Below are 26,343 nucleotides of genomic sequence, written 5' to 3' on the forward strand. Positions count from 1 at the left end.
AAAGTCGACACTAGAGGCTTAGTAACTACTCCTTAGTTTTTAACTACATCAGCAACTAAAATTATTTACACCACGATTACTTTGGTCATAACTTCAAGTCACAAATAAGGCAATCATGACATTTTATGATTTACACAGACCCTAGTTGTTACTCAGAGTAATGTTGTAACTTATCTCCGTGGTGCAACATTTTATTTTAGTGAAGCATAAATCACAACTTAGTAATAATTTACGTTGTAATTAAGCTACTTTTGAACCTACACACAGCAGGTTTGTTGTCCTTATACTTTCTTTCTGTTCCTGCTTCAGATATTATTTAACAATATCTGAAAATCTTTTGAAACTGTGTTTTGTGAAAATAATAACCTAGGCATGTGAATGTTTATTTGCCATAAGATAAGAATAGAAGCTGCCATACACACAATTAAAAAAATTAATGTCATGCATGTATCTTGTTTGAAATCTTGAATGCAATTCTGTGTTTTTGTATTTTCATAGGTTAAACACAGTCAGAAGTTAAGTGCCCCACCTCTGCGCCCATGGGTTACTGCCCAGAAGGATGGCATTATCTTGGCTGCAAACTGCACCTGCATGGCGGGATTAGGCGAGACATGTAGCCATGTTGGAGCGGTTCTTTTCGCCATCAAGGCAGCTGTTTTGCTCCGTGAGTCCCAAACTGTGACAGAAAAACCTGCATATTGGTTACTTCCAAGTGGACAACCAAAGGAAAAGTACCTTGAAGTAGAAAACATTGACTTTCACTCAAAAGCTATAATCAAAAACAGACTGGACACAACATTTTCAGAAGGGAAACCAATACAATACAATGACAAACAAAAGCTACCTGATGTGTCAGAGCCAACAGATGCTGAGATCGCTACTTTCCTGGGAGAGCTGCATGCTACAGGTGATAAACCAGTCTTGCTGTCTGTCATAAAAGACTATGCAGAGTTCTATGCTCCAGTGTCGAACACCGATACTGGCCAGCCCCTGAGTGAGCTATTCGATGAACAGTGCATTTCTATGACAAGCGAACAGTTACTCTTACACTGTAGTACCATTGCAGTTGACATTTCTCAAAGGCAAGCTGACACAATAGAACAGCAGACAAGAGAACAGTCTAAAAGTAAAGCCTGGTATAGATTTAGGGCTGGCAGAATTACAGCCTCACGCATGAAAGCTGCTTGCTCCACACCACCTGAGAATCCATCACAAAGCCTCATCAAAAATATGTGTTACCCTCTAAGCGCAGGCTTTACAAGTAAAGCAACCACTTGGGGGTGTGATCATGAACAACAGGCACTAACTTTTTATCGTCAGCAAATGCATTCACACACCAATTTCAGATGTGAGACCAGTGGTTTTGTAATAAATCCAGAACTGCCTCACATAGGTGCTACACCAGATGGGATAGTACATTGCGACTGCTGTGGTGATGGTGTAGTGGAGGTTAAATGTCCGTTTTGTGCACATGATAGCATAAGCCTCAAAGAATGTGTTGATGGCAGATTCTGTTTGGAGGAATGTAATGGAAAATTACAGCTCAAACATTCACATGCCTACTATTTTCAGGTCCAGACACAGATGCTTGTATGCAATAAGGAGTTTGCTGATTTTGTTGTATGGTCAGAAAATGATGTACACATAGAGAGGATAGAACCAGATATTGGACTCTGGGAAGTAATCAAGTCAAAATCTAATGATCTTTTTTCCAAAGCCCTTCTCCCAGAGCTTGTGGGCAAACTTTTCTCAAGGCCATGTCCATCAGCAATGCCGACTGACACAGCTGATGTGACTGAAGTGGGTCCCTCTGAAAGCAGAGGAAAACCAAGCCCATCAGACATCATCTGCGTGTGCAAGCAACCATATAAAGTGCGTGACCGTGTGGTGCGTTGTCACAGTGAGGACTGCCTTCATCTATGGTTCCATCTCTCATGTATGAACATGAAACGTATGCCTAATAAGAGGAGCAAATGGTACTGTTTGGTGTGTAGAGCTGGAGTGTGATGGTAAAGTATGACACATGAAATGAGGATTCTGATGTAACAGGTTTTTATTATAATTTGTATTTACAGTTCAGTGTTTTGTCATTTTATACAAAAATATGAAATTCATTACCATTTCTAATGACTGCCTTTAATGCTAAAATGTTGATTGTTGAAGATGATTATAAAATAACTTTGACTTATTCCATACTAAACCTGACTTTTGTGATTAAGATGTTAAGGTAACACTAAACATGTATTAAAGGGATAGTTCATTTTAAAATGAAAATTCTGTCATCATACACTCACCCTCAAGTTGTTTCAAACCTGTATGAATTTCTTTCTTCTGCTGAACACAAAGCACATACAGGTTTGAAACATCTTGAGGGTGAGTATATGATGACAGAATATTTCATTTTAAAGTGAACTATCCATTTAACAACCCGTTTTACAACCACACACATCTAACCAAAAGGTACAACCGAAGAGCACATGTTGGTAAGGCAACAACACACTGTAGTTATCTTATCGATAACCGCTACCTCGGATCCTGATGTCACCAGGTAGGAGATGGGTATCTTCTCAGACAGTATCCCATATTTATTGCGCACCAATCCTATCACTCTTTCTACATGTATGCGGACGTGTGCGATTTTGCGGGTGGCCTCAACTTCAAGAGCAGACAGCTGTAGCTTTCCTCGAGTATAACTGGGTGTTACAACTTTTGCACATTTTAACCCTACACTCTCTTGTATATTAAAACCTCTGTCTGCCAAGATGAAATCACCGGGGTTAAGTAGCTTGAGTAAGCCTGAGTTTTCTGTGACATGTTTATCGGTAGTACGCCCTCCCCATGCCTTAGAGAGGAAAGAAATGGATCCCTGAGGTGTGATGCCTATAAGGTATTTGATAGTGTTATGGTGTTTATATGAAGACCAAGTGAGACTGCGTGCTGTCAAACTTGAAGGCCTCTCTATAAAAATTTCAAAACAATCAATTATTACTGTCACTCTTGACCCAAAATGTTGTTGAAAGGTTATTGGCATAGACTTCAAAAGCTCATCTCTCCTCGGCCAAAAGATAAACTTCTTAAGTTTCACATACAAGACATGTATGACACAAACAAAGGTTTTGGACACGGTAGACTGTGAAATGCCAAATCTGTAGGCAAGGTCCTGTTCTGGGAAGTTGTGGCGGAGTCTCATCAGTACCAACACAAGTTTTTGAAACTTGGTTAGTGAAGTTTTAATGCTGTCAGTAAGGGAACCTTCAATGAAATTATAGATCACCATTAATGTAGCAAAACTGGGTAAACCTGTATAAAATCTGACTTTTTTCTCATCATCCCTAAGTGTGTCTATGCTTATCTTTTCTGTAGCTAGCTGACATTTCAGAGTAATATTGTCAGTAAGCAGTCTCTGGTGATCAGCTTGTATTTTAGAGCACACTTCAGATGTGCACGTATCTTCCTCAACAGTCTCAAAAGCATCCATAACCTCACTGCAAGCCTCTGTAGTGCTCATCCCTGGGCTGTCTTGCTCCTGTGCCACACTCCCTGAACTTGATGCCTGTGTTCTTTGCTGCTGCACCCTATTGTACCTGGCCATTGCACATCCTTTCTGGGACTCTTTTCTGGGAAGTCTGTTGCTCTCTCAGCCTTTCCTGTCTGACCTGTCTCTCCTGCCAGCTTCAATGAGGGGGCCCAATCAGGATGAGTGCTGTCATGTAGATATGATGGCTTACCTAAAAGAAATCCACACAAAAGGGACTGTTCACCCTCAACCTAATACAAGTCAGGGCTCCAGAATAACTTTTACTAGGAGTGCTGTAACAAAATAACACAGTATCATATAAGCACTAATTCCCTATCAATGCCAGACCTATATGTTCATAGGTAAGCTACGGTAACTACTAACTGCAAATTACTGCATGATACTGATGTCTGATCATGCATGAAAACTCTCAGTGTAGGTATAAACTGTGTTTTGGGGATCTGGCTAACTTAAGCCCACAAAGGACATTGTATTAATACAAATTTATTAATACTAATATATCTTATTAATACTAATTTAATAATTGTCTCAATTTATGGCAGCTTCCTGAAAGAGCAGTTTCAGCGACTGCTTACACTTACAGCTAACCATATGTGATCAAATTATGGGGACAGACTTTGCTGTGAGGTAATGTTATCTAAAAACTGTAACGTTAGCCTACATGTGATAAAAATGAAGGGAACAGACTTTGCTGTGAGGCATATATCCCTAACTTTACCTGTGGCAAAATGATGAGAACAGACTTTGCTGTGAGGAGTTGACTGAAAGTTTAGCCTATTTATTCTAGCTAGCCACAAGTCTCGCCTGCGCTGGCTCAACTCCTCTGTCTCCCTCCCTTCACGTTGTCTGACAGTTGGTATTGCATAAAAACTCACTCCGGGGTTCTTATTACTGTTGTTAGAACAGCCGTGTATTACACAACACACCATCGCGCCGGTAAAAAATAAATAAATACAGCGACAATACCGACGATTTCTTGCTTGTCAATGGACAGACTGACGGTTGCCGTGGTTTCTATGTCAACAACATGGCCGCTGCGAACATTGATGACGTAGATCGAATAAGCCCTATAGAATAGGCCCTCCAGGGCTGACTGCCTGCATATACCAAGGCAGTTGCTATGGAGCGCAGCACAGGAAACACTAGCCTTCACCAGCAGCTAGCACAGATAAACACATTGCTTTTGTTTAACACTAAAGAAAGTCACACTATAACACAACTATCCGATCGAGGCAGCGGTAGAGCAGCAACTGTCCTGCGCTGTTAAATGACTGCTTTTGAATGAATGCGTTTGTTAAAACGGCTTCAGTTCCCCATTGTAAAGGGCTGTCTGACAGCAAGGTAAAACCATGAAAATATTCTAAATATAGCGGGGATACTTGTGTATGGACAGTTTCCCTCCGTGGCACCAGCTATCTGTTTATTAGTCCAAAAAAATTTTTGGCTTTTGTATATAAATTAATGAATAATTACTATGATTTAAAGCTTTAGATGATAAAATAAAAAAGTGCAAATTATATCTTACAGTACTAAAGAACATGTGTATTTGCACTAGTCGCTTGTGCCCACCCAACATTTTTTACTGCGTCCGCCATTTAAAGCTGCCCAGAACCGGTCCTGAATGGAACACCACTCTGTTCAAAATTCCTATTGAGAATGAGGAGATATTGTCACGGCACAGCGCCCCGCCCCTAGAGATCCCCCTTCCGCCATTTTGAGCTGAATGTGTTCATTGTTTGTGTTGGTAGCAGAGGAGGTTCATCTGTTTTTCGCTAGTCTAGATTCAAGAAAATTAACTATTTTAGAATTCCTGGAAGACACTGCTGTGTCAAAGACTGCTTCAGTTCCACACACGATTTTCGTGGAAACCGTAGGAACAATGTGTTACAGTTTTTTCGTATCCCTACATGGAAAAGCACAAAGGAGAGCATTTTTCCGATGTGATAATGAGACTTCGGATTTCTTGAGTGACTGTAATTAGAAAAAAAGGACATAACTTTCGACCACATTTCCCTGTCGATGAGAGTGTGTTCTCTGCATTTTCATTTGAGTAAGTTCTCTTAAAATCTCTTTAAATGTGTTTGTGTTGTCAGCTCTTAAAGCCACGAAGTGCACCTAACGTTGTTGCCTAGCCTGCTAGCTAACTACAGTTGTAAGCAGTGAATACACCCATGCTAATCATTTAACATTAGCCTGTTAGTTGGGTCGCTGTCTTTTGTGACATTTGTGTTTGTAAAGTTTAATGTCCGGTGGCATTTTCATTTCTTTTTATAAGCAGTTACTGTATATGCGTAACGTTAGCAGAGATTTAGAAACGTGTGTGTTTATCAGTTGTAGCTGCAGGATGGGTAAAGCTGCTCCTGTTAACTTCACTAGCAACGTTAAATGAAAGCTAAAACTTTTTTAAATGTAAAAAGTATAACGTTCCGTAACGTTACGTATTAGCATTCATAACGATAAACATATTTTTCTTGTGTTTGCTGTCTTTTAACAGGGAGTAAGGAACAAACGGAGGTGGTCACTGAGGATGGAAAAGCAAAAGACAAGCAGGGAAACAGAGGCCAAAGAGAGATGCTGAATATATTATTTGCTATATTAGAGATTGCCATTCAAAAAATAAATGCATTAAATTAACTGGTTTGTCTGTCATTAAGTTTTTTGGTGTGTATATAATATAAACTGTTTTTCCATCAAATTATGACCTGGACATAGTAAACTTCTAACTGAATAATAACATTCATAGGCTACCTGTTTTAATAACTCGTTAGGTATACAAGCTCTACAAAGACATTAACGAAACGTGTATCTTTATTATAACATTTATTCAAACATGACTATATACTGTACACTAGTATATTCAACACGAAGCGACGATCAGACTCAGCTGCCGATAATGGTGTTGCCTCAGGACTGCAGACAGAAGGAGAAAGCTTTAGGTTAGCTAGTCCAGTAGTTATTCAACCTGTCCTGGTAAGATTAAAATTGTATCAAGTATATTTAAGCATACTGTAACATGAAGGTACTTCATGTTACTGTAGTGGTGTAGTTTATTCATCATGGTCTTAACTGACAACTTGTAGTGGGTGTTTATCAATGGTGTTGTTGACTTTTCATACGTTGGATGTAGCCTTGTAGCTTGTGGTTTTACAGTACTATTTAACCTTTCTCACTTGCAGTTCACTGCATATCATACTGCCTGGGGCAACCTCCATTAGCTGGTAGCGTTTACTTTGTGGGTGCTGATTATATTTTGCACTGCATTTGTTTGAAAGCTAGAAGCTAGTGGACAATGAGCTAATGTTACGTGCATGCAGTAAACTACAAGCTAATGTAGCTACTATAAGGTTGCCTACCTTTGCACGTTGCGGGCAAAGTTGCCGACAGAATATTCTCCTGCAAGCAGACTGACGCTGATTCACCTTCTCCATATCAACAAAAAAATTGAACAGAACTGTTCGTTCACAGTTCCACATCAGTTTCGTCCAGTGTTTTGAAATGCAGCGCTCTTACATTGTTGCCCAGGGCAACCGATACTGTAGGTACACCAAGATGGTGGACGGGCTCAGACACCGCCCAAATCGTGACGTGACAGCTACCATGACGTATGTCCTCATTCTCAATATGTAAACTCTGGGCAAAACCATCTACCCTAAAATTAAGGATATTAAAAGTGCATACAAATATTTTTCTTTTGGATGCAATTATAATTTGGTGAAACACAACTCAACAATACCATGCAATACAATGATACCATGCCCACACTAAATCAAAGAGGTGAGGGAGGAATACACCTTTCCTGACTTTTTCGGTCCCCATACGTCCCCACCTGCACGGGATCAGCTCTGCGTTGCATTCCGGTCTCACCTGACCCCCCTCCCCCACCCACACGAGCTGCTGACAGTAGCTTCCATCCCAGGTAAAATAACGGGAGGTCCCCTGGCTGTTTCTTATTTTGTATGGTGTTTCCATTCATTTCTGAACTGAATTGCACAAGATTCAAGCGAACTTTTGCGAACAAAGTTTTGCTAGACAAAAGTAGTTGTTAATATTAGAAGCCAAGCTATAGCCTAAGCTCCGATGGACCTTTGGCTGAGGATATGATCCAGCTCATCAAAAAGGTGGAACTTACCTTATATTTTCCCTCCGGCACCGCTGCGAGACAACTCTCTTTTTTGAGCCGTGTATCGCTGTTTGAGCGCCTTCCATTTACTCCGCAGGACGTCCCACGGCTTGTCGTAAGGGACATTCTAAAACGTCATCACCAGTATCATGGTCATATCTTGTCATGAACACTTAAGCCTGTCAAAAAAACTAAATCGAAATCCAACGTTTATAGAAGTTATCTCACGTTAATGTTTTCGTCCATAATATTTGGACATTGGGTTAGATTTGACCGTTTTAAGTGGTTATGATGAGCAATATAGAAGAGGATTTTTTGGTGATGATTGATCGTTGTTTAGGTACATTAAACCATGTTAAGCTTATTCACATTAGGACTTATAAAGCCAATGAGAACCGTGGAGAGTCAACCCCCAGCCGCTCCGCTGCCCTGAAGCAGAAACGCTTTATGTCAGATAACGTCCATAATAATTGGACTTTGGGTTAGATTATTTGACAGTTTTCCGTGGTTATGATGGGTAATATGAGAGAGAAATTTGGTGATGATTGATCATTGTTTAGGTACATTAAACCACGTTAAGCTTTTTCCTCGCCATATTAATAATATTAATACGGCCACTGATGAAGAAAATACAGGGCTCTCAAAAAGTCACGCATTGAACGTGACAGTCACTCATTTCGGTCTTTTGTCACGCACTCCCGCCACACATTGTATTTCTCACGTGGAAAAACTATTTTAAATAAATTGAATATGCCGCAGCGCCCAAAATTTCTCTGCCCACGCCGCTCTCACTATGGAACCGGCAGGAATCAAGCGCGTCTCCCCTGGAGTTCTTAGTCGAGCCTGCCACTTATCAGCCAATCAAAAAAAAGAAAGGGGCTACACAATAGCCAATCAGAAAATAGCACCATTGTATCTGGGTAAGATTTAATGCAACAGCCAATGAAAAAAAAAAGCATAGAGCAGCGTACAGACACTTCCCTAAACATTAGCTCATTCAGAGACCAGAGACCCAAACGGGGCTCTGTGTCTGTCAGACGGTCTGAGATCTACCGTCTCAGCAGAGCAATCACGTTAATGCACAGCACATTATTTTGAAATATATTGACTATTATAACTTTATTTTTCTCAAAATATCACGACTCCTCCAAAACTCAGATAAAACAGATATGTTTTGAATGTGCACCACGTTTTGAACATGAGCAGAAATCTTGCTCAAACAATTCTGTTTATTAATTCATTAAAATGAATTAATGTATCATTGACGTGAATAATTGTCATATGCACATTTAAGGAGGTTAAATCCTCAACAAAAGATGCAAAAGAAAAGGGAAGAGTAAATGATGCTAGGCTACATGTGTGCTGACTCAGATTTAATTAGGAAAGCTGATCTACAGGAGAATAAATAGATGAAAGCAATACAGAATGCCTGAGAGCCTAACTGCCATATATTCCATTATGTTTTTATATTTGGATAATAATCTATGTTTACCATTACATAAAGATTTCCAGCATGAATTGATTCAGAAAAGGTATAAATAGGTGCATAAAAATTCACCAGAATGCAGGAAATGAAGAGTTTAATGCTCAATTTTTTTCGGGGGAGGACCCCATACCCCCTTATCATAAGTCACCATGCCATGCGGAAATTGAATAAATACTTTGTATTTGGTTGAATTGTCAGTGCCATGTGTCAAATCTTTTCTTTTGTAAATCTGAGCAATTATTAATAATAACAACAAAAATACTACTAATAATAATAATATTAATGAAACACCGCTACTCCTGCGACTCGTCCAACCCGCCACCAATCGATGATCTTTTTTGTGGGGTGTCACTCTTGCCTGTCTTCAAAACTTGAGAGCCCTGAAAATATTAACGTGAGATAACTTCTATACTCGTTGGATTTCGATTTAGTTTTTTTGACAGGCTTAAGTGTTCATGACAAGATATAACCATGATAAATCTGGTGATGAGTGATCGTTGTTTAGATACATTACACCACGTTAAGCTTTTTCAAGTTAAGCGTTTAATGTCCCTGTCGTAACTGTTGGTCATTTCCTTCGCGAGCTCCTGATAAATGATGGCGTTTCTTAGATTTTTGCTATCTAAAATAGCTGTTATATTTTTCTGGTAAATTAAATTAAAAAAGTATCTCGTCTTCAGTCGGATTTTACTGTTTCCATAAGACATTTTTCATTCAATATCACTTAATTCGGATAAAAACGGGTCGATGGAAACATAGCTAGTGAGTGGGCTGCAGCATGTGCACGTGCAGTAGAAGCAAGCAGGAGCACAAGCTGGCAGCAGCACAGACAGAAGGTGCTCCTACAGACAATAATGGACGAGGAACACATGGAAACTAACGTTAGGTAAGTAACCTTACACTAAACTGTTTTAGTAATTATTTATTAAGCATGTTTTCAGTCTTAGGTTTGCAGCTAATTTTTATATTAGCATGGTTTGCCAATACTAACAATGGCTAAGTTGTCACCAGCTAGCTAGCTAGTGTTACAATATTGTTAGCAAACTCTAACATTAGCTACACTTTTGAGTTGGTATTTCAGTATTTCTTTCGGTTATGGACTGCCTTTGTTGCTGCTGATTGTTACTGTGCTGTCTCCACTTCTGTATAGTTATACTATTACTAACATTATAAAGTTAGCTAATATTCATGTGTGGGAGCAAGGGGCTAAGGAGAGAAAATGGGGATGTTTAATGAGCATTTCTCACCTGCTACAGTCATCAGTAATGTTAATGTTAGCTACCAATATTCAGTATCTTTCTAGAATAAGTTCTTAATTCAGGGCTAAACGAGTTATACACCTAAAGTTTAACAAACAGCAGCTGAGTTGCTGTTAAACAATGGGCTAATTATTTTCTAATCTTAAAGAAAATCATGAATTAGTTTTACTCTTCTCATTCATATCAGTGGTTTTGCTTGCACAATTTAATTTAATTCTGTTAAAAAATGGTGTCAGAGCAGCCATAAGCGCAGTGAGACAGACCAACACATTCTTTTTTAAATATGACAAGGCATTTCTACAAATATCTCTGCTTTCATTCTGCCACACCTGCAGTACTGTCTGTTGTTCTGCACATGGTCACATTTAACCTGGTTAATTAAGTGCTGGTAAACAGACTGATAAGAGCCTATAAACTTCATTCCGGTTCAGACCCCTGCAACTTTTACCTGCTACGTTCTAAAATGTCATCTAATTGTGAATCTTTGGTCTGAACTGAGCTTAATAGTTTACTTCAACCTGGCTTTTATGACTATGATTTATATATATCTTTTTTTCCTAAATTCTACATACTTGGCTCCCTTAACCTGAAAAACTGTAAGGGAAGTATGGTGTTTCTACTTATAGCAGAAACACTGTGATATAGTGATTATTTTGCCAGTGCTTTATATTGTTTTTACCCCCACAGGAAGTAAGCCTAGATTCTGAGAGTTCACATGATGAGGTTGGTGATGACCCAGATGTACCACCCCTGAGGAGAACTGACAGCGTATCCGTAAGTTTGCATGATTAAAACAAGCTGGACACCTAACTTTTACAAAAGAAAATAAACCGACAGGATAATTCTTGGGAGACGATCGGCAGGTTGGCAGTGAATCCTGAGCGTAAGGTCCCATATGAACAGACTATGCTGAAACAGCTGAAAAAAAGTTCTCAGCAGTTACTTTACCTAAGTAAATACATTGTGTAGTTTCTTTTTAGCAATAGTTTTTTTTTATTTGCTATTGTTTCTGAAAAGCATTATTTGTCACATCATATGTAAGGAACAATTCCAATTTTACAATGTGCATCTCAGATCACATATTCACTGACTGTGACCACTACTAGTGTCATTACTAAACATTGTGCCAAAAATGACAATAACGTCACCGTCAGTTGGCATATTTGCTAGCTAATCACCGTTTAAGTAAAAAACTGCACATAGATAGAACCTTAGGATAACTTTGCATGAAACACACGTTACACACAGTTTAGCAACAAGCTACTGTAGCTGTCATATGAGGGGACCCGCATTAGCGCAGTTTTCATGGTAAATCAGCCAGTAAAGTGAGTGATGAACATGGTCTTCCTGATTAAACTAAATCAGCTAAGCTTTAGTTCATTAGTTCATACAAACGATTAAAAAAGGATATTAAAATACTGTGGAAAAAGCGATAATTTATCCACAGCGCTCACATTTAGTGATTGGCAAGTATGAAATCCAGTTTACTACTTAAATACAATTGTAACAGTGACCACACACAACACTAGAACACAATTTGATAGTTGCGCCAACAAAAAACTTGTTCAAAGAACCAGAAACCAATAAAATCAGGAAGGTGCTTCTATCATTTCATTGCTTCAAGAATTGCTGCTTCATGCAGCAGCTCTGCCAAGCACTACAAAGATGCCAGCAAACTGAAGTAGAGCCCTGTTGACTGGCTTCACCTACAGCAGTGTGATGTTTTTTGACCGTCTAGTTTGTATACTCAGATCAGGTGACCATTGGTTAATTGTTGTACAGTGATTGATAATTTTGGGTGGAGTATTTGCAGAACGTTTTCCCCCCCATATCTGGTTTTCCACAGTGGCAACCTACATATTTTTCATTTCAAAAACTATTTATTCTTCTGATAGGAACCTCAAGATCCAACAGAGGACAGCGGACCTCTGATGAGCCTGGCAGTTTTGAACCTGCAACCACAGGTAACCCACAGACTGAGGCCATGACACCTGATACTAGGGCTGCACAATTAATCAAATTTTAATCACGATCACGATTTTGGCTTCCCACGATCTAATTTGCGTGATCGAGCGATATTTAAAATGCATCATTCCGTTTATAGAATGCTCCTTATCAAAGTTTTTGCAAAGTCAATCTAGCGCTCCATAAACCACTGTCTGATCATGTGCCTCCATGAGCCAATCAGAGTTGTTCCCTGCACCACACAGCTTAGTTTCTAGATGTAGACAGTCACAGAGGACAGAGTAACATGAGGAAAATTCCACAACAGGTAGCGGTCGGTCATCATAAGCCGGTCACAATGTTTACCAGTTTACCAGCAGACTGTTTGATGTCCCGCTGTTGGAATCCTGCCACACTACACCGTTTAGCTGTCAGCATTTTAGCCGTGTTTAATCCAGTTACTACTGTGGCTAACGCTAGGCTAACATTACCTGCTGTGTAACGTGTTATTAGTGTTTACTAGCGTGACATGCAGCGATGTTTATGTTGCCTCTAACGTGGGTTTCGGAGCATCAGAGCGCAACACATACATGTAAGTAGCAGTGTAATGAGCCACAGAAATCCGCGTTGCTATTTCGTCAGGTAGATACCATACGGTAAACGTGCATGTATGGAAAGTGGTCGGACAACAGCTGAAATGGCATACTCCTTCACAGTATCCTTCAATAAAGGAGGAATGTAGCACAATATGGATGTATTAGCAGGAATGTAGCACAATATAATCGTGATAATTAATCGTGATCTCAATATTGATCAAAATAATCGTGATTATCATTTCGGCCATAATCGTGCAGCCCTACCTGATACCTAGCGCCTTGTTTGGTCTTTGCCTTTGTCACACAGAACTACTAAACAGTAGGAGTTGGAAGTGAAAAGCCCAAATGGGAGCGTTAGAGCACTTCGGAGGTGCAGCATTTTTTCCTGCTGAGACGTCTTTGTTTGGTCTAATTGCTATGATACAAAATATCCACAAGTTAGAATGTTGCCACAAGGTAGAGAGCCCATCGGCGGTTAAGATGTCTGATTTCCCCCTGAGAGACTGGGCTTAACTCCTGGTCTGATCATTCCTTCTGTAACACTAGATGTGCCTACTGTACTGTGGCTGTAAGTCATATTGGATAAAATTATCCATCAAATAAAAATAAAAGCTGTGGCCCAAAAACAGGTATTTCACTCAGTAAATGCAGGGGAATATGGACCCAACAATTTTTAATAATTTAGGCTGTGTTTTAAAAAATATGCATGACGTTAGTTTTTATGATTGTTATTCTCAAATATGATAAACCATCAGTCTATATAATAAATACACATATATATATATATATATATATATATATATATATATATATATATATATGAGAACTAGTCGTTAATTTCAATCATCGCCATATTGACTGTGATCCTGATGCTGTTGTTTAGCTGCAATGACAATGACAGTCCTGTTTCCTTTGTAAGCCCTTGATGACATACTGTTTTTCAAGGCTCTAGCTAGCTACATAAACATGAACTCAAGTTAAGTTTTTTTTTTTTATGAAGAAAACTGAGCAAATCATTTCAGAGATTGAGAGAAAATGGTGCTAATAGTTTAGCCTTCTGCTAATTATACCCACAGGCTTGTGAGCCTTCAGTTTCTAAGAATAAGTAGTTGTCTAAGTAGTATAAATACACCTTGGGCAAGTTGAGACTGAGTAGCTTATTTTAAGCAGTAGTTTTGTCTGTTTTCTTGACAGTAACTGTAGGTACTGGGCGGAGTACGTTACCTGATACAGTAAGCATGGTATCTGCCACTGAGCGATAACACCTCTGCTCACAACAGGTGATAACCTGGTTACTAAGTGATCAGTAAATATAGTCAGTGCTTGTGTTATTTGTTTTCTGTTGTCAGCTTACTGACAGCTTAACGTTTCACACATTAGTCAATAAAACTGATGCTATGAAACAATTAGGTTACCAGGCTGTTTTTATTTTTTACAGGCTTTGACTTGGTGCAGAATATTCACTTTTAGGATATTGCTCAATTAAAATTATACATTTGATCAAAATAATAAAGCTGATTGTCACTGTTATTGAATAATATTTTGCACATCGCCAGACTATGACCCTAATTGTCTTTTTTTCTGTTTTTCTATCTGTTTCTTTAGAAACCTCAAAGAAGAGGAGTTGGTCATTGGCAGAGGTCCACGCTGTGGAAAAGACACTAGAATGTGGTAAAGTACCAGGGAAGTCAGAGTGTGTTGCCTGTATTAAGGCTTCACCAGGAGCACTTACAAAATAGAATTATTTTGGTTTCCTTTCATAGCAGTAGAGGCTACAATGATTTTAGCAGTGACTTGTCTGTCAAAGATCCATTAGTCATAATTGGCTAAACTGCATCTAATGTGTGACTTCACAGCGGTACTAACAATATGCAATTACAGTTTTTTTCGATTGCTAAACGACAGTGGGCACAACTGGAGTCACATGTGCAAAACTCAAACTACAGTCTGCACTACCTACAGTCACCTGAGCTAAACAGTTCACATCACCTGCAAAACTCATTCAAAGCAACACAACTCTTAACACACGTCTCAATCAGTATGCACAGGCCTCACTGAGATAACACACACACACACACACACACACTGAGATAACACACACTGTCACTCAGAACACAATGAGAGTAAAACACTAGCATCAAACACCAATACAGAAATTACAAACTTTCTCATCTTTACAGTTTGAACAATTTGAGTGACTTGACACTACTCAACAGTTTATTTAAGGAAAAAATATAGATTGTATAGCATACCAATTTTTACATAAGGTAAACAAGAAGGAATGAAAATCAGCAGTTTTCTTCAATAAAGTATTTTGTCTGTAGTAATTTATAGAATTACTGGGGAAAAAACTAAAGGTACATAACAGTACCAACGAATAGTGTGACTAATCCTGCCTCTCTCCAGCATCATGTGGCAAGTTTTCTTCATCACATTGGATGTCTGCATCATCTCTAAATACAAATGAATGTATTGTTTCTGTTGCTTTCACCTCCATTACTTTCTGAAAAACAGTAAGAACACAGTTTTACTATTGTAAAGATATAGTGTTTGTTTTTTTATAGCTGTGTACATAACCTCAGACATCTTACCTGGACATGTTGGTATCTTTGCTCTTTTACCCGTTTCTCTCAAACAGTACAGTGTATGATTGTTTCATTCTTATTTGGTGTTTGTATACAAAAAAAGACTTTCTGAGCTTTCTCTGTATAAATACCATATATGTTCACTAACTAGTCTAAAACAAGACACCTGCTTAGGCTTTCAGCTAAAATTGCAATCAGCAGTGTTTGAGCCCCGGAATCTATTCTGTTTTGGAATGTGTGGTTTACAGTTTTGACAGCAGTGTGTTAGCATTTGAACAAAGTGCTGTAAATCTACAGTGTTGTGCACGTTGTGGTTAAAGTCATGGGATAAGTGTGTAGAGTTTTGAAAACTGTGTTCTAGCAATGAAAAATGAACTAGAGTTTGGTCCACATGAACTGCTGCTGTGCAGACTGTAGTTAGAGTTTTGCACATGTGACTCCAGTTGTGCCCACTGTCGTTTAGCAATCGAAAAAAACTGTAATATACAATAAAGTGTTACTTAACTTAACTTGCAAAATGAAAATTTGTATATCATGTTACTTATGTATATATGTGTTGCGTAGAATTAGTGAAGAAAACCTTTTTTCTTGCATGCCTGAATTATAAATGGCAGTATAATCCGAGCATGGCGTTAGAGTTATGTGCTCGCAAGCAAATTTATATTATTTCACACGCACAGATATATATATATATATATATATATATATATATATATATAGTCTTCACGCAGCAATTAAAAAATCAGGTAGTTGTACAGGTGACTGTGAGCAAGAAACAAGACATACGGAGAGGTGAAGAATGGCTTCAGCATGTATAAAACAAAGCAGCAAGGATACGGAGCAGATAACACGCGTGAGAGTGTCTGCTTTGGGAGCACTGGAGGGAAATACACGCTCTCACTAGTTACTATGTTTTCAAAGTTGATTTCTGCTGTGCTAATGAAACTCAGTTTTGACAACTTTTGCGCAGAAACTAAGGGAAGCACTGGGCCTCTTGTGATTAGTCACTTTCAAGGCACTCTCAACCACACATGGAGCTCCTTAGTCTACCCATTGATTGACAGCTATCGTTACGGAAATCACAGAGTTGGTTTACAGGCAGAATAACTGTTTTTCTGTCTTTATTAATGATAACTGACCTTTCAGAGCGTGTTTTTCCCTCCAGTGAATGTAAAGCAGACATACTTACGCGTGTGGTGACTGCTCTTTGTGCTTGCTGCCTTGTTTTATACACACAGGAGCCACTCTTTGCCTCTCCCCGTTTTGTTTCATACTAACCGCTGCCTTTACAACTCTCAATTGGTGAATTAGTGCGTGAAGACTAATATTCGCTCCTGTGAATAATTATTTATAAAAGATAAATGTATAATCAATAGTTACAACAAATGCAAAGAGCGTTGCATGTATCATGCATGCAAGAACAAATGCAAAGTCTTTCAGTAAATTCTTCTTGCACACTGAATGGCAGAGATACGATTTTTAACATGTTCTTTTTGTAAGTGCTTCTGGTGAAGCCTTAATACAGGCAACACACTCCGACTTCCCTAGTACTTCACCAGATTTTGTGCATTCTAAAGTTTTGCTTCTTGTAAAGTGAAATTAAAGGCAGAATGAGGCTTGTAGAATGTAACTAGATTAATGAAAAAATAAATAAATGCAAAGGCCGTTTGAAGGTTTTGTGAAAATATGAGCTTAACTTGTCTCCCTTTATTACAGTAGGTCTAGGGTTTTTCCCACCAGATGCATTTTGGAAGAAAACATACTGGTATTTAAATCATCAAACTCAGTAAAAAGCAGCTTTGTAAAGCAGGTCTGGTGTTTGTCATTAGAGATCGATTGACAAACCAGTATTTCATTTTAAAATGATTTTATTTGCTATGTATTCAATCATACTAAGTAAAAGAGCAGTAAAAACGAAGCATAAAAGTGAAATCAGCTTGTGAAAGGTTTGGATATTGAAAGAACCTACTCTAGTGTGTTGTTTCAATCTAACAAAATGCTTGTCATGAATTGTGCAGTGCCCAACAGATGTGTTTATTGTATGTCCAATAGACATAACATGACTGGTCCCCAGGAAGGACAAAAATTCAGGTTTAGTCCCCAGGGGAGGGAACAAATTCAGGTTTTAAATTTTTTTGAGAGTGTTTGATGTTTTAAAGTGATTTTTGTGTTCACATAAAATTATAATGATTTTAGCAGTTAAAATCATGTCTATACACACTTTAGAAAGGGGGGATCCCATCAGGCTGCTGCCTGTCACTGGATCCCACGTGGTAATAAAAACGGGTATGTGTGTGTGTGTGTGTGTGTGTGTGTGTGTGTGTCAGGGTACCCGCGGGGTCTTAAAAGCATTGAAAAAGTCTTAAATTACAGTTTTTTCGATTGCTAAACGACAGTGGGCACAACTGGAGTCACATGTGCAAAACTCTAACTACAGTCTGCACAGCAGCAGTTCATGTGGACCAAACTCTAGTCCATTTTTCATTGCTTGAACACAGTTTTCAAAACTCTACACACTTATCCCATGACTTTAAACACAACGCGCAAAACACTGTAGATTTACAGCACTTTGTTCAAATGCTAACACACTGCTGTCAACACTGTAAACCACACATTCAGAACAGAATAGATTCCAGTCTGGTGCCTATCAAACACTGCTGATTGCAATTTTAGCTGAAAGCCTAAGCAGGTGTCTTGTTTTAGACTAGTTAGTGAACATATATGGTATTTATACAAAGAAAGCTCAGAAAGTCTTTTTTTGTATACAAACATAAACCCCAAATAAGAATGAAACAATCATACACTGTACTGTTTGAGAGAAACTGGTAAAAGAGCAAAGATACCAATATGTCCAGGTAAGATGTCTGAGGTTATGTACACAGCTATAAAAAAAGTGAAAAAACACTATATCTTTACAATAGTAAAACTGCATTCTTACTGTTTTTCAGAAAGTAATGGAGGTGAAAGCAACAGAAACACCACATTCATTTCTATTATGAGAGATTCAACATGTAAGTAATGAAGAGAACTTGCCACATGATGCTGGAGAGAGGCAGGATTAGTCACACTATTCGTTGGTACTGTTATGTACCTTTAGTTTTTTTCCCAGTAATTCTATAAATTACTAGAGACAAAATACTTTATTGAAGAAAACTGCTGATTTTCATTCCTTCTTGTTTACCTTATGTAAAAATTGGTATGCTATACAATCTATATTTTTCCTTAAATAAACTGTTGAGTAGTGTCAAGTCACTGAAATTGTTCAAACTGTAAAGATGAGAAAGTTTGTAATTTCTGTATTGGTGTTTGATGCTAGTGTTTTTACTCTCAGTGTGTTCTGAGTGACAGTGTGTGTTATCTCAGTGTGTGTGTGTGTGTGTTATCTCAGTGAGGCCTGTGCATACTGTTTGAGACGTGTGTTAAGAGTTGTGTTGCTTTGAATGAGTTTTGCAGGTGATGTGAACTGTTTAGCTCAGGTGACTGTAGGTAGTGCAGACTGTAGTTTGAGTTTTGCACATGTGACTCCAGTTGTGCCCACTGTCGTTTAGCAATCGAAAAAACTGTAAGATAATCTCAAATTAAGGCCTTAAAAGCTTTAAATTTGGTATACAAAGTCTTGGATTTCGTTACAAAGGTCTTATATTGTTTGCCTTTCCTAGGATTAAGTTAATACCATAACAAAATGAACTGTTACTAATGTAGGCTAATTAAAAACTGACCGGAGCCCGTCTCTGGACACACTGGAGGACCGAGACACAAAGTAAACACGCCTCTCTGACCGGTACCGGGGGGGTTAGCGGTTAAACTGATCGGCGGATGTGCGGAATGTTTCGGGTGTGTCGAGCCTGGCTGGCCACTCGGCGCCTTCAGACAAAGCTCAAGATAACAGACTAACGTCTTATTAGCTAGCCAAACACAGAGTGGCTCCATTACAACTGAGCGAGCAGCCGCCGAACTCTAACATCTGTTGATCCGTGCAGGACTTCACTGTGAGCGGACTGTTTAGAGATCATGTGACTACAGGTAACGTTAAAGGTTCGCTGCTACTGTAGCCGAGCTGCAAGGAAACGCTGAACTGAACTGTGTGTTTTCAGTGTTAAACACTGCTGCAGCTATTCATGCACAACTGTTGTTGGTGATTTACAGAGGTGGAAGACTTACTCAGGTCGTGTATTGCAGTAAAAGTAGAACAAACTGTTGTAGAGTTACAAATTACTTGTCAGTTACAAGTAATAGTACAAAAGTATTATCAAAATATACTGTACTTATAGTACCAAAAGTATGCTCATTATGCAGTGTAATATATCTTATTTTATTGGATTATATTATTATGCCACATCATATCTCTGTGAGATGGGCTTTTCAGCTGTTGCTTCACTGAAAACAAAGTACAGATCTCAGCTGAACATTGAGCATGACTTGAGAGTGGCAGTATCAAGCCTGCAACCCCCCAGGCCCCCCAGGCAGGATAAATAGACCTGTCTTGCCAAATGAACTTCTTTTCTTTTTTTAACAGATTGCAAAGTGGCACTTTTATTTCTTTTCTATTTTTGAACTTGATACAAATTTTGAAACCGCTGCACTTTTATATTCTCTATTTTAGAATTTCATGCAAGTTATGACACAGCTGCAGTTTTATTTTCTTTATTTTTGAATTTGCCGTTATTGGATGTAGAGCGTTAGTTTGTATTTAGATACAACTTGTTACTATACTGATACTACATGTTACTTCAATGAATTGGAACATTTTAACCCTTATGTTGTCCTTCAGGTCCCAGTGACCCAAAGGAAAAAACAAGGGTTATGTACTTTTGTTTACTTTGTTGAGAATTGCTCTCTAAATCCTGTCTCTTGTAAAGTAAGTAAGTAAAGTTTATTTCTAGAGCACATTTAAACACAGTTTAAGCTGACCAAAATGCTGTACAAACAAACACTAAGGTGCTGTATTAACCCTTGTGTTGTCCTTTGGGTCACCAAGACCCGAAGGACCACACAAGGGTTAAGTTTGTTGCGTATTTCATTAGCATTGTGTTGGGGCGATGGAGGAAGGTGGGGTTTGAAAATTCCCCCTTGTACAAAGTGGGGAATGACCGAAAAAGTTTGAGAACCACTGGTTTAAAGAAATGCCAGTAAACCAGAGCATGATTTTCCCCCAATCCAGGAATGCTGTGTGGACTCAGACCCTCCTCCACAGCTCTGTGTAGGAAGGTCTGGCAAAGGGAGACTATACCAACACACACTATGTTAGAAAGTCAGTCAGCAGCGTCACACTCACTTCTCGTTGTCGTAGTAAAGCTTCCCGAAAGCCCAGGCCACGATGATCGGAAAGGGAATACCTGTAGACAGACAGACAGGTTAGACAGAGAGACAGACAGGTTGGACAGAGAGACAGGTTAGACAGAGAGACAGACAGGTTAGACAGACAGGTTGGACAGAGAGACAGGTTAGACAAAGAGACAGACAGGTTAGACAGAGACACAGACAGACAGGTTAGACAGAGAGACAGACAGGTTAGACAGAGAGACAGACAGACAGACAGACACAGGCAGACAGATAGGTAGACATATAGGCAGGCAGACAGACAGACAGACAGACAGACAGACAGAGAGGTGAATCATTAGACGGGTAAATGTGTGGACAGGTGAATCAGGTGATCTGACCCCAGCCGATGCAGATGAACATCCACTTCCTGAGTTTGTCGGTGGAGTAGGTGAGGACGACGGCAGTGTGCAGATAACAGCCTTCCCCAAACATCCAGAAGAAGTTTGTCACGTGGAAATAATTATACGCTGCTGTCACCAGCCGGCACCACACCTGGAGAGAGAATACATGGGTTAGTTAACGATTTACTAACTCTAACACCTGGAGAGAGGAGATACAGGAGACGGGAGAAAGAAGACAGGAGATCGGAGACCGGAGACAGGAGAGAGGAGAGAAGAGAGACGAGAGAGGAGAGAGGAGAAAGGAGAGAGAGGGCAGCACAACTCCTTCAGGTAGCCAGGGTGACAAATGCAAGAAGATGCAGGCGGAGAGGAAAGAGACACAGGCAAAGAGGAAAGAGAGACAGGCAAAGAGGAAAGAAAGAAAGAGAGACAGGCAAAGAGGAAAGAGAGACAGGCAAAGAGGGAAGAGAGAAAGAGAGACAGAGTCACAGCCATTAAAGTCAATGTCTGAAGTTCCACCAGCCGTAGTCTATTGGACCTGCATCTGGGCATAGAGTACCTATGGCCTGAGGGAAGTAGCTTAAAATGGCAGGACAAGGGGGGCTATGGTCAGCAGCAATGGATTGAGCCTTCTTTGCCACTCTGTTGGAGTACATGTGGGACAGAGTGGGGAAGGGATGCCTGAAATCTCGCCACATGTCCTGACTGTACTGTCTAGTCGTTTTTTGTTTTTATGGACAGAGAACGAAACCAGCAGATAAAACAGACTCAATAAAACATTCTTATAAAAGTGGGGTCAATGTTAAAATTCCTCAGTTTACGATAAAAGTACATATGCTGATGGGCTTTGGCACAAACAGCATCAGTGTGTGGTTCAAAACATAGCTTGCTATCAATTATTGTGCCAAGGTACTTGTACTGTCTCAAAAGGTTGGCGATCAATGATAGTGGGGAGAAGAGTGACTAAAATCAATAATTAATTATTTATTCTTGGAGACATTTATGTTTAAAAATTTTGTGAAGTCTGTCCTTATCAATAGTGATAGCAACATTTTGTTATGCCCATGGTTCCCTGAACGCAGACAATTCCTTGGTGAAGTCGTAAATATTGAAGCAATTATAGAAAATATTCAATTAATCTGCAAGCTCAGAATCTGTCTGGCCATCAAAGGAGAGGTTTTATTTATGATTGAATTGTAAACCCATCATCAACTTCACATTGGCCCAATCCCAAAGTCCGGACTCACAGACTCACAGACTTTGGTGCGCGTTCTCGCAAAATTTGTAAGGGCTTAGGATTGTCCCAATGTCGAATTTCAAAGGGCTTGATGGTTTGAGTACACACTTACCGAGCCTTTTCCGTGAGTCTGCTTCGATGCAGACTTCACCAAAGGGAATTACCCACAGGTCAAAGCGTTGTGACGTTTACCGCGGAGACCATAGGGAAATCCGGAAATTACAAAAGTAAACAACAGCACGACACACGACCATGGAACAGACGAACACCAGCAGCAACCAGCAACAGAGGTGGAAAGTAACGAAATACATTTACTCACGTTACTGTATTGAGTAGTTTTGTTGTGTATTTTGTATTTTTGATGAGTTTGGCTCATTTCTTGAAACAGAAATTATATTCTCAAAACTCTAAGATCATTTGTCAAGACAGTCTTACAGTTCAGCACAACACTATAGCTCACTTGCAAAAGCTCATATCTCTCCCAAAACTGTTCACTCATGCTTCAAATCTAAATCCCTTTCCCATATAAAGAGTCAGTGCAACGAAAATGGCAAAGATCCTTCTCAATTGCTTTGGCTCATTTCTTGAAACAGACCGGACGTTCTCAACACTCTTTCTGCTTTTGTCAAAATAACCTGAATGGTTTGGCACAACACCATGGTTCACCTGCAAAAGCTCATATCTCTCCCAAAACAGTTCATTCATGTGTCAAAACTAAATTTCTTTCTCATTTAAATAGTCAGTGCCCCCAAAATGCTTCGTCCCTTTGGCATTGTGTAAGCACTGCAAGTCAAAATGTTTAGATGTTTTGTCACTATGGCAGAGGACCATTGAAATATCCCTCATTTCCACCTTTCAGTCTTAGCCCAGTCCTTCATTGACAATGGTTACTGTACTGTTTTTGTCTAGTTAACAGAATACAATTGTGTATCAAACTGAGAAAAAAAAATAGAATTTTAGGGTAAAAGTAGCCTCCAAGGTTTGACATCACACATTGCACTCATACTGCCAAGGAAATTGTAACCATTTTTATTCACACACATAAAGTAACTTCCATACATCAGAGTAAAAAGAAAATGTATACAGCATAATATACTGTAATATAAACACACAAACAAAAAACAAGGAAAATTATATGTAGCCTACAGTGCTGTAAATAAAGCTGGAGTTTCACAACTAACAGTTCTTCACTGGTCGCTGTCCTCACCCTCCCTCTCCTGGCCACCGTCCTCACCCTCCTGGCCATCCACACTCTGCTGTCTGTCTGGCCACAGATTCTCGTCCACATCACAGTGTATATTCTCCCTTACGATGCAACGAGGGAAGAAAAGGCATGCATGTTGCAACCATCCCGTACACTGATCTCCTGTAATATCCTTACACGCAGCGTCCATTGTATGGAGCAGGGACCTCTGATCTTGAGCCCGATGCTCATACATTCTCCACCTCCAAGCGGAGAAATACTCCTCAATAGGATTGAGGGAAGGAGAGTAAGGTGGTAGGAACAGCATGACCATCCTTGGATGAGTAGTGAACCAGGCCCTGATGAACGGGCCACGGTGGAAATTCACATTGTCCCATACAATGACATATTGTGGTAGGTGAGACCCTACGAGACCTCTCTCATTTTCAGGGATCAAATCAAAATGAAGGCGGTCCAAGAAGATGAGGAACTTCTGTGTATTGTATGGGCCAAGACTGGGGATGTGAGTGGCCACACCATTCTCAGAAATGGCAGCACACATAGTTATATTGCCCCCTCGCTGGCCTGGGACATCCACCGTGGCCCGATGGCCAATAATATTACGGCCACGTCTTCGGCCCTTGGCCAGGTTGAAGCCAGCTTCATCCACAAACACGAGGATGTGAGGGGTCTCGTTTCCTTCCAATGCCATTATTGTCTACAATTCAATCAGGAGAGACTTCGTTGCAGATATGCAAACATTTATTAACAAGATAACCAAGTAAGTACAAACACAAGTTATTTGGAGATTAGTCTCCATTGTTAAGGGGTATCTATGCAAATGTCATGGTTTAGGGAAACCAAACACATCCCCCAATGGAAACCAGACACTGGTGGTGGCGAGAAAAAGCCGAAGACGAAACACAAGCCGACAGCCGGGAGAAGACCGAGAACACCGTCTAAAAGGCCTGGAGGTGAAACGGGAGGAGGCGGGTCGCACTATAGTAAAACAACTGACAGAAGCAGAAGAGAGAACAGCTTTAAAACACGGTAGACAGCTGTGATTGGTCAGAACCTAAGTGCCCGCTCCTAATTGGTATACAGAACCGTAACACCCACCGCCCAGCTGATCAGTGAAAGGGAGAGAAGCCACGTAATAGAAGTCTCCCTGTCTGAATTTACGCTGAGCTACATTAGAGAAAAAAAAGAAAACATCAAATCAGTCATACACAAGAGTCATACACTACAGTTACAGACAATTACATAGGACTGCTCTATGTTCTCCACAAGTTCAATATACTACTGGCCACTACTCCAGTGGTTCCAAACCTGGGGTACCCCTATGCAGAGGTACTAGAGGGGGTTTTGACCGGAAGGGGAGGGGGAAAATCATCAATGACTAGACTTACTGAAATGTTATAGTAAAACCCACAGTATTAGATAGATTTACATGGGAGGCACTAATTGAAGCTCTTTGACCCTTTTTCTTATTGTATGTTATATTCTTCAAAATAAGGATTATAATGATAATTGCATCATACAGTAAGCTGCAGTTTTTAGGCAAAATGTTGAAGTCAGATAAATCAAATACTTTCATACCTGGATTACCTGGATTCAAGAAATCAGGTAAAGTGGGTACTGAAACCAAAAAAGTTTGGGAACCACTGCTTAATTGTAAAAAGGTTATAATGATGGACAACCAGTAACTGACTTACATGTACATACTGGTACCGCAGCTCTTTCACTCTATCAGAGTTCCTCTCAAATGGTACCCTGTAAATTTGCATCATTGTCATCTGATGCTTCTTCAATATCTAGTCTATTGTGGAGATGCTTATGGAGTTGACATTTTGGAATATGGCATTGTCTTGTAGGATTGCAGCGTGGATCTGTCTCAATGTGATGGCATTATTTGCAATCACCGTGTTACAGATCTCTTGTTCTTGTTGTGCATTGAGAAGTTTTCCTTTGCCAAGGTTGTCGTCCAATCCTAGACATAGAATTCAAAGGACAACACTCCAATCGTAATGTATACCTTATGTGTTCCTTACAGAATGAGTTACCAATGTAATTGTATTGTGGTTTTACCACAATTCTAATGCATCACTGCACAGTGACTGGAATACTACTGTAAACTGTATCATCAATACTGTAGAAAATAAACTATTCCATAGTTTATTTTCTACTATATTCTTCTTGTCATTTTTAGTATCATAACATCCCATTGAGGTAAGATATTACTGTAGGCCTATCACACACACACACACACACACACACACACACACACACACACACACTAAATGAATAGGTAAATGAGTAAATAAATATATTTCTTGCTCTATGCACAGTATCCTGTCCTGTACAACATATAATTCCATCATTGACTGACTACATACCTGTTTTCCCTGTGAAAGGTTTGGATAATGGAGGAGACCGTAGAGCGAGGCACATTAGGCGGCACTCAGCGACCTGCCTCCGCCATTGTGAGGCCATGGTTGATGACATGGTCTATAATTGTGGCCCGAATTTCATCCGGGACAGCATGGTGTCTTCGTGCTCCTCGTCCTCTTCCCCCTATTCCACCACCACTCACCCTTACTCCTCCTCCTCTTCTTCTTCCTCTTCCTCTTCCTCAAGCAGGCAGTTGCCCTTGTTCATTTACTTGGCCAGGTGCCTCCATGTTCAGAAATTGTACTGGTCCTTCATGGTCAAGCTCTATATATACATGTTTG

General features: G+C 39.7%; 1 protein-coding gene, 1 long non-coding RNA gene and 1 pseudogene across 3 annotated transcripts; 1 reads left to right on the top strand and 2 right to left on the bottom strand.

Annotated features, from left to right (window-relative positions):
• Positions 1–26,343, bottom strand: part of LOC120575410 — a 76,866-nt pseudogene that overhangs the window by 17,520 nt on the left and 33,003 nt on the right.
• LOC120575412 lies at positions 9,963–14,832 on the top strand. Of its 2 annotated transcripts, XR_005641986.1 has the most exons (4): positions 9,963–10,030; positions 11,091–11,177; positions 12,299–12,367; positions 14,549–14,832. It is a non-coding gene; the product is annotated as an uncharacterized LOC120575412 (long non-coding RNA). The 2 variants fall into 2 exon arrangements; XR_005641985.1 differs by lacking the exon at positions 9,963–10,030 and having other exon boundaries at positions 11,034–11,177.
• Positions 23,084–25,060, bottom strand: LOC120575411. Its single transcript, XM_039826198.1, has 2 exons — positions 24,731–25,060; positions 23,084–24,624 (listed from the first exon to the last, which is right to left on the bottom strand). Exon 2 carries the CDS (start codon positions 24,321–24,323, stop codon positions 23,616–23,618), a length of 708 nt encoding a protein of 235 aa, XP_039682132.1. The 5' UTR covers positions 24,324–24,624; positions 24,731–25,060; the 3' UTR covers positions 23,084–23,615.

The sequence above is a fragment of the Perca fluviatilis genome, chromosome 15, assembly GCF_010015445.1.
Source record: "Perca fluviatilis chromosome 15, GENO_Pfluv_1.0, whole genome shotgun sequence".
Taxonomy (NCBI): domain Eukaryota; kingdom Metazoa; phylum Chordata; class Actinopteri; order Perciformes; family Percidae; genus Perca; species Perca fluviatilis.

Excerpts from the sequence above, each read along its gene's own strand:
- LOC120575411 (XM_039826198.1), bottom strand. The coding sequence starts at position 24,323 with ATGGCATTGGAAGGAAACGAGACCCCTCACATCCTCGTGTTTGTGGAT.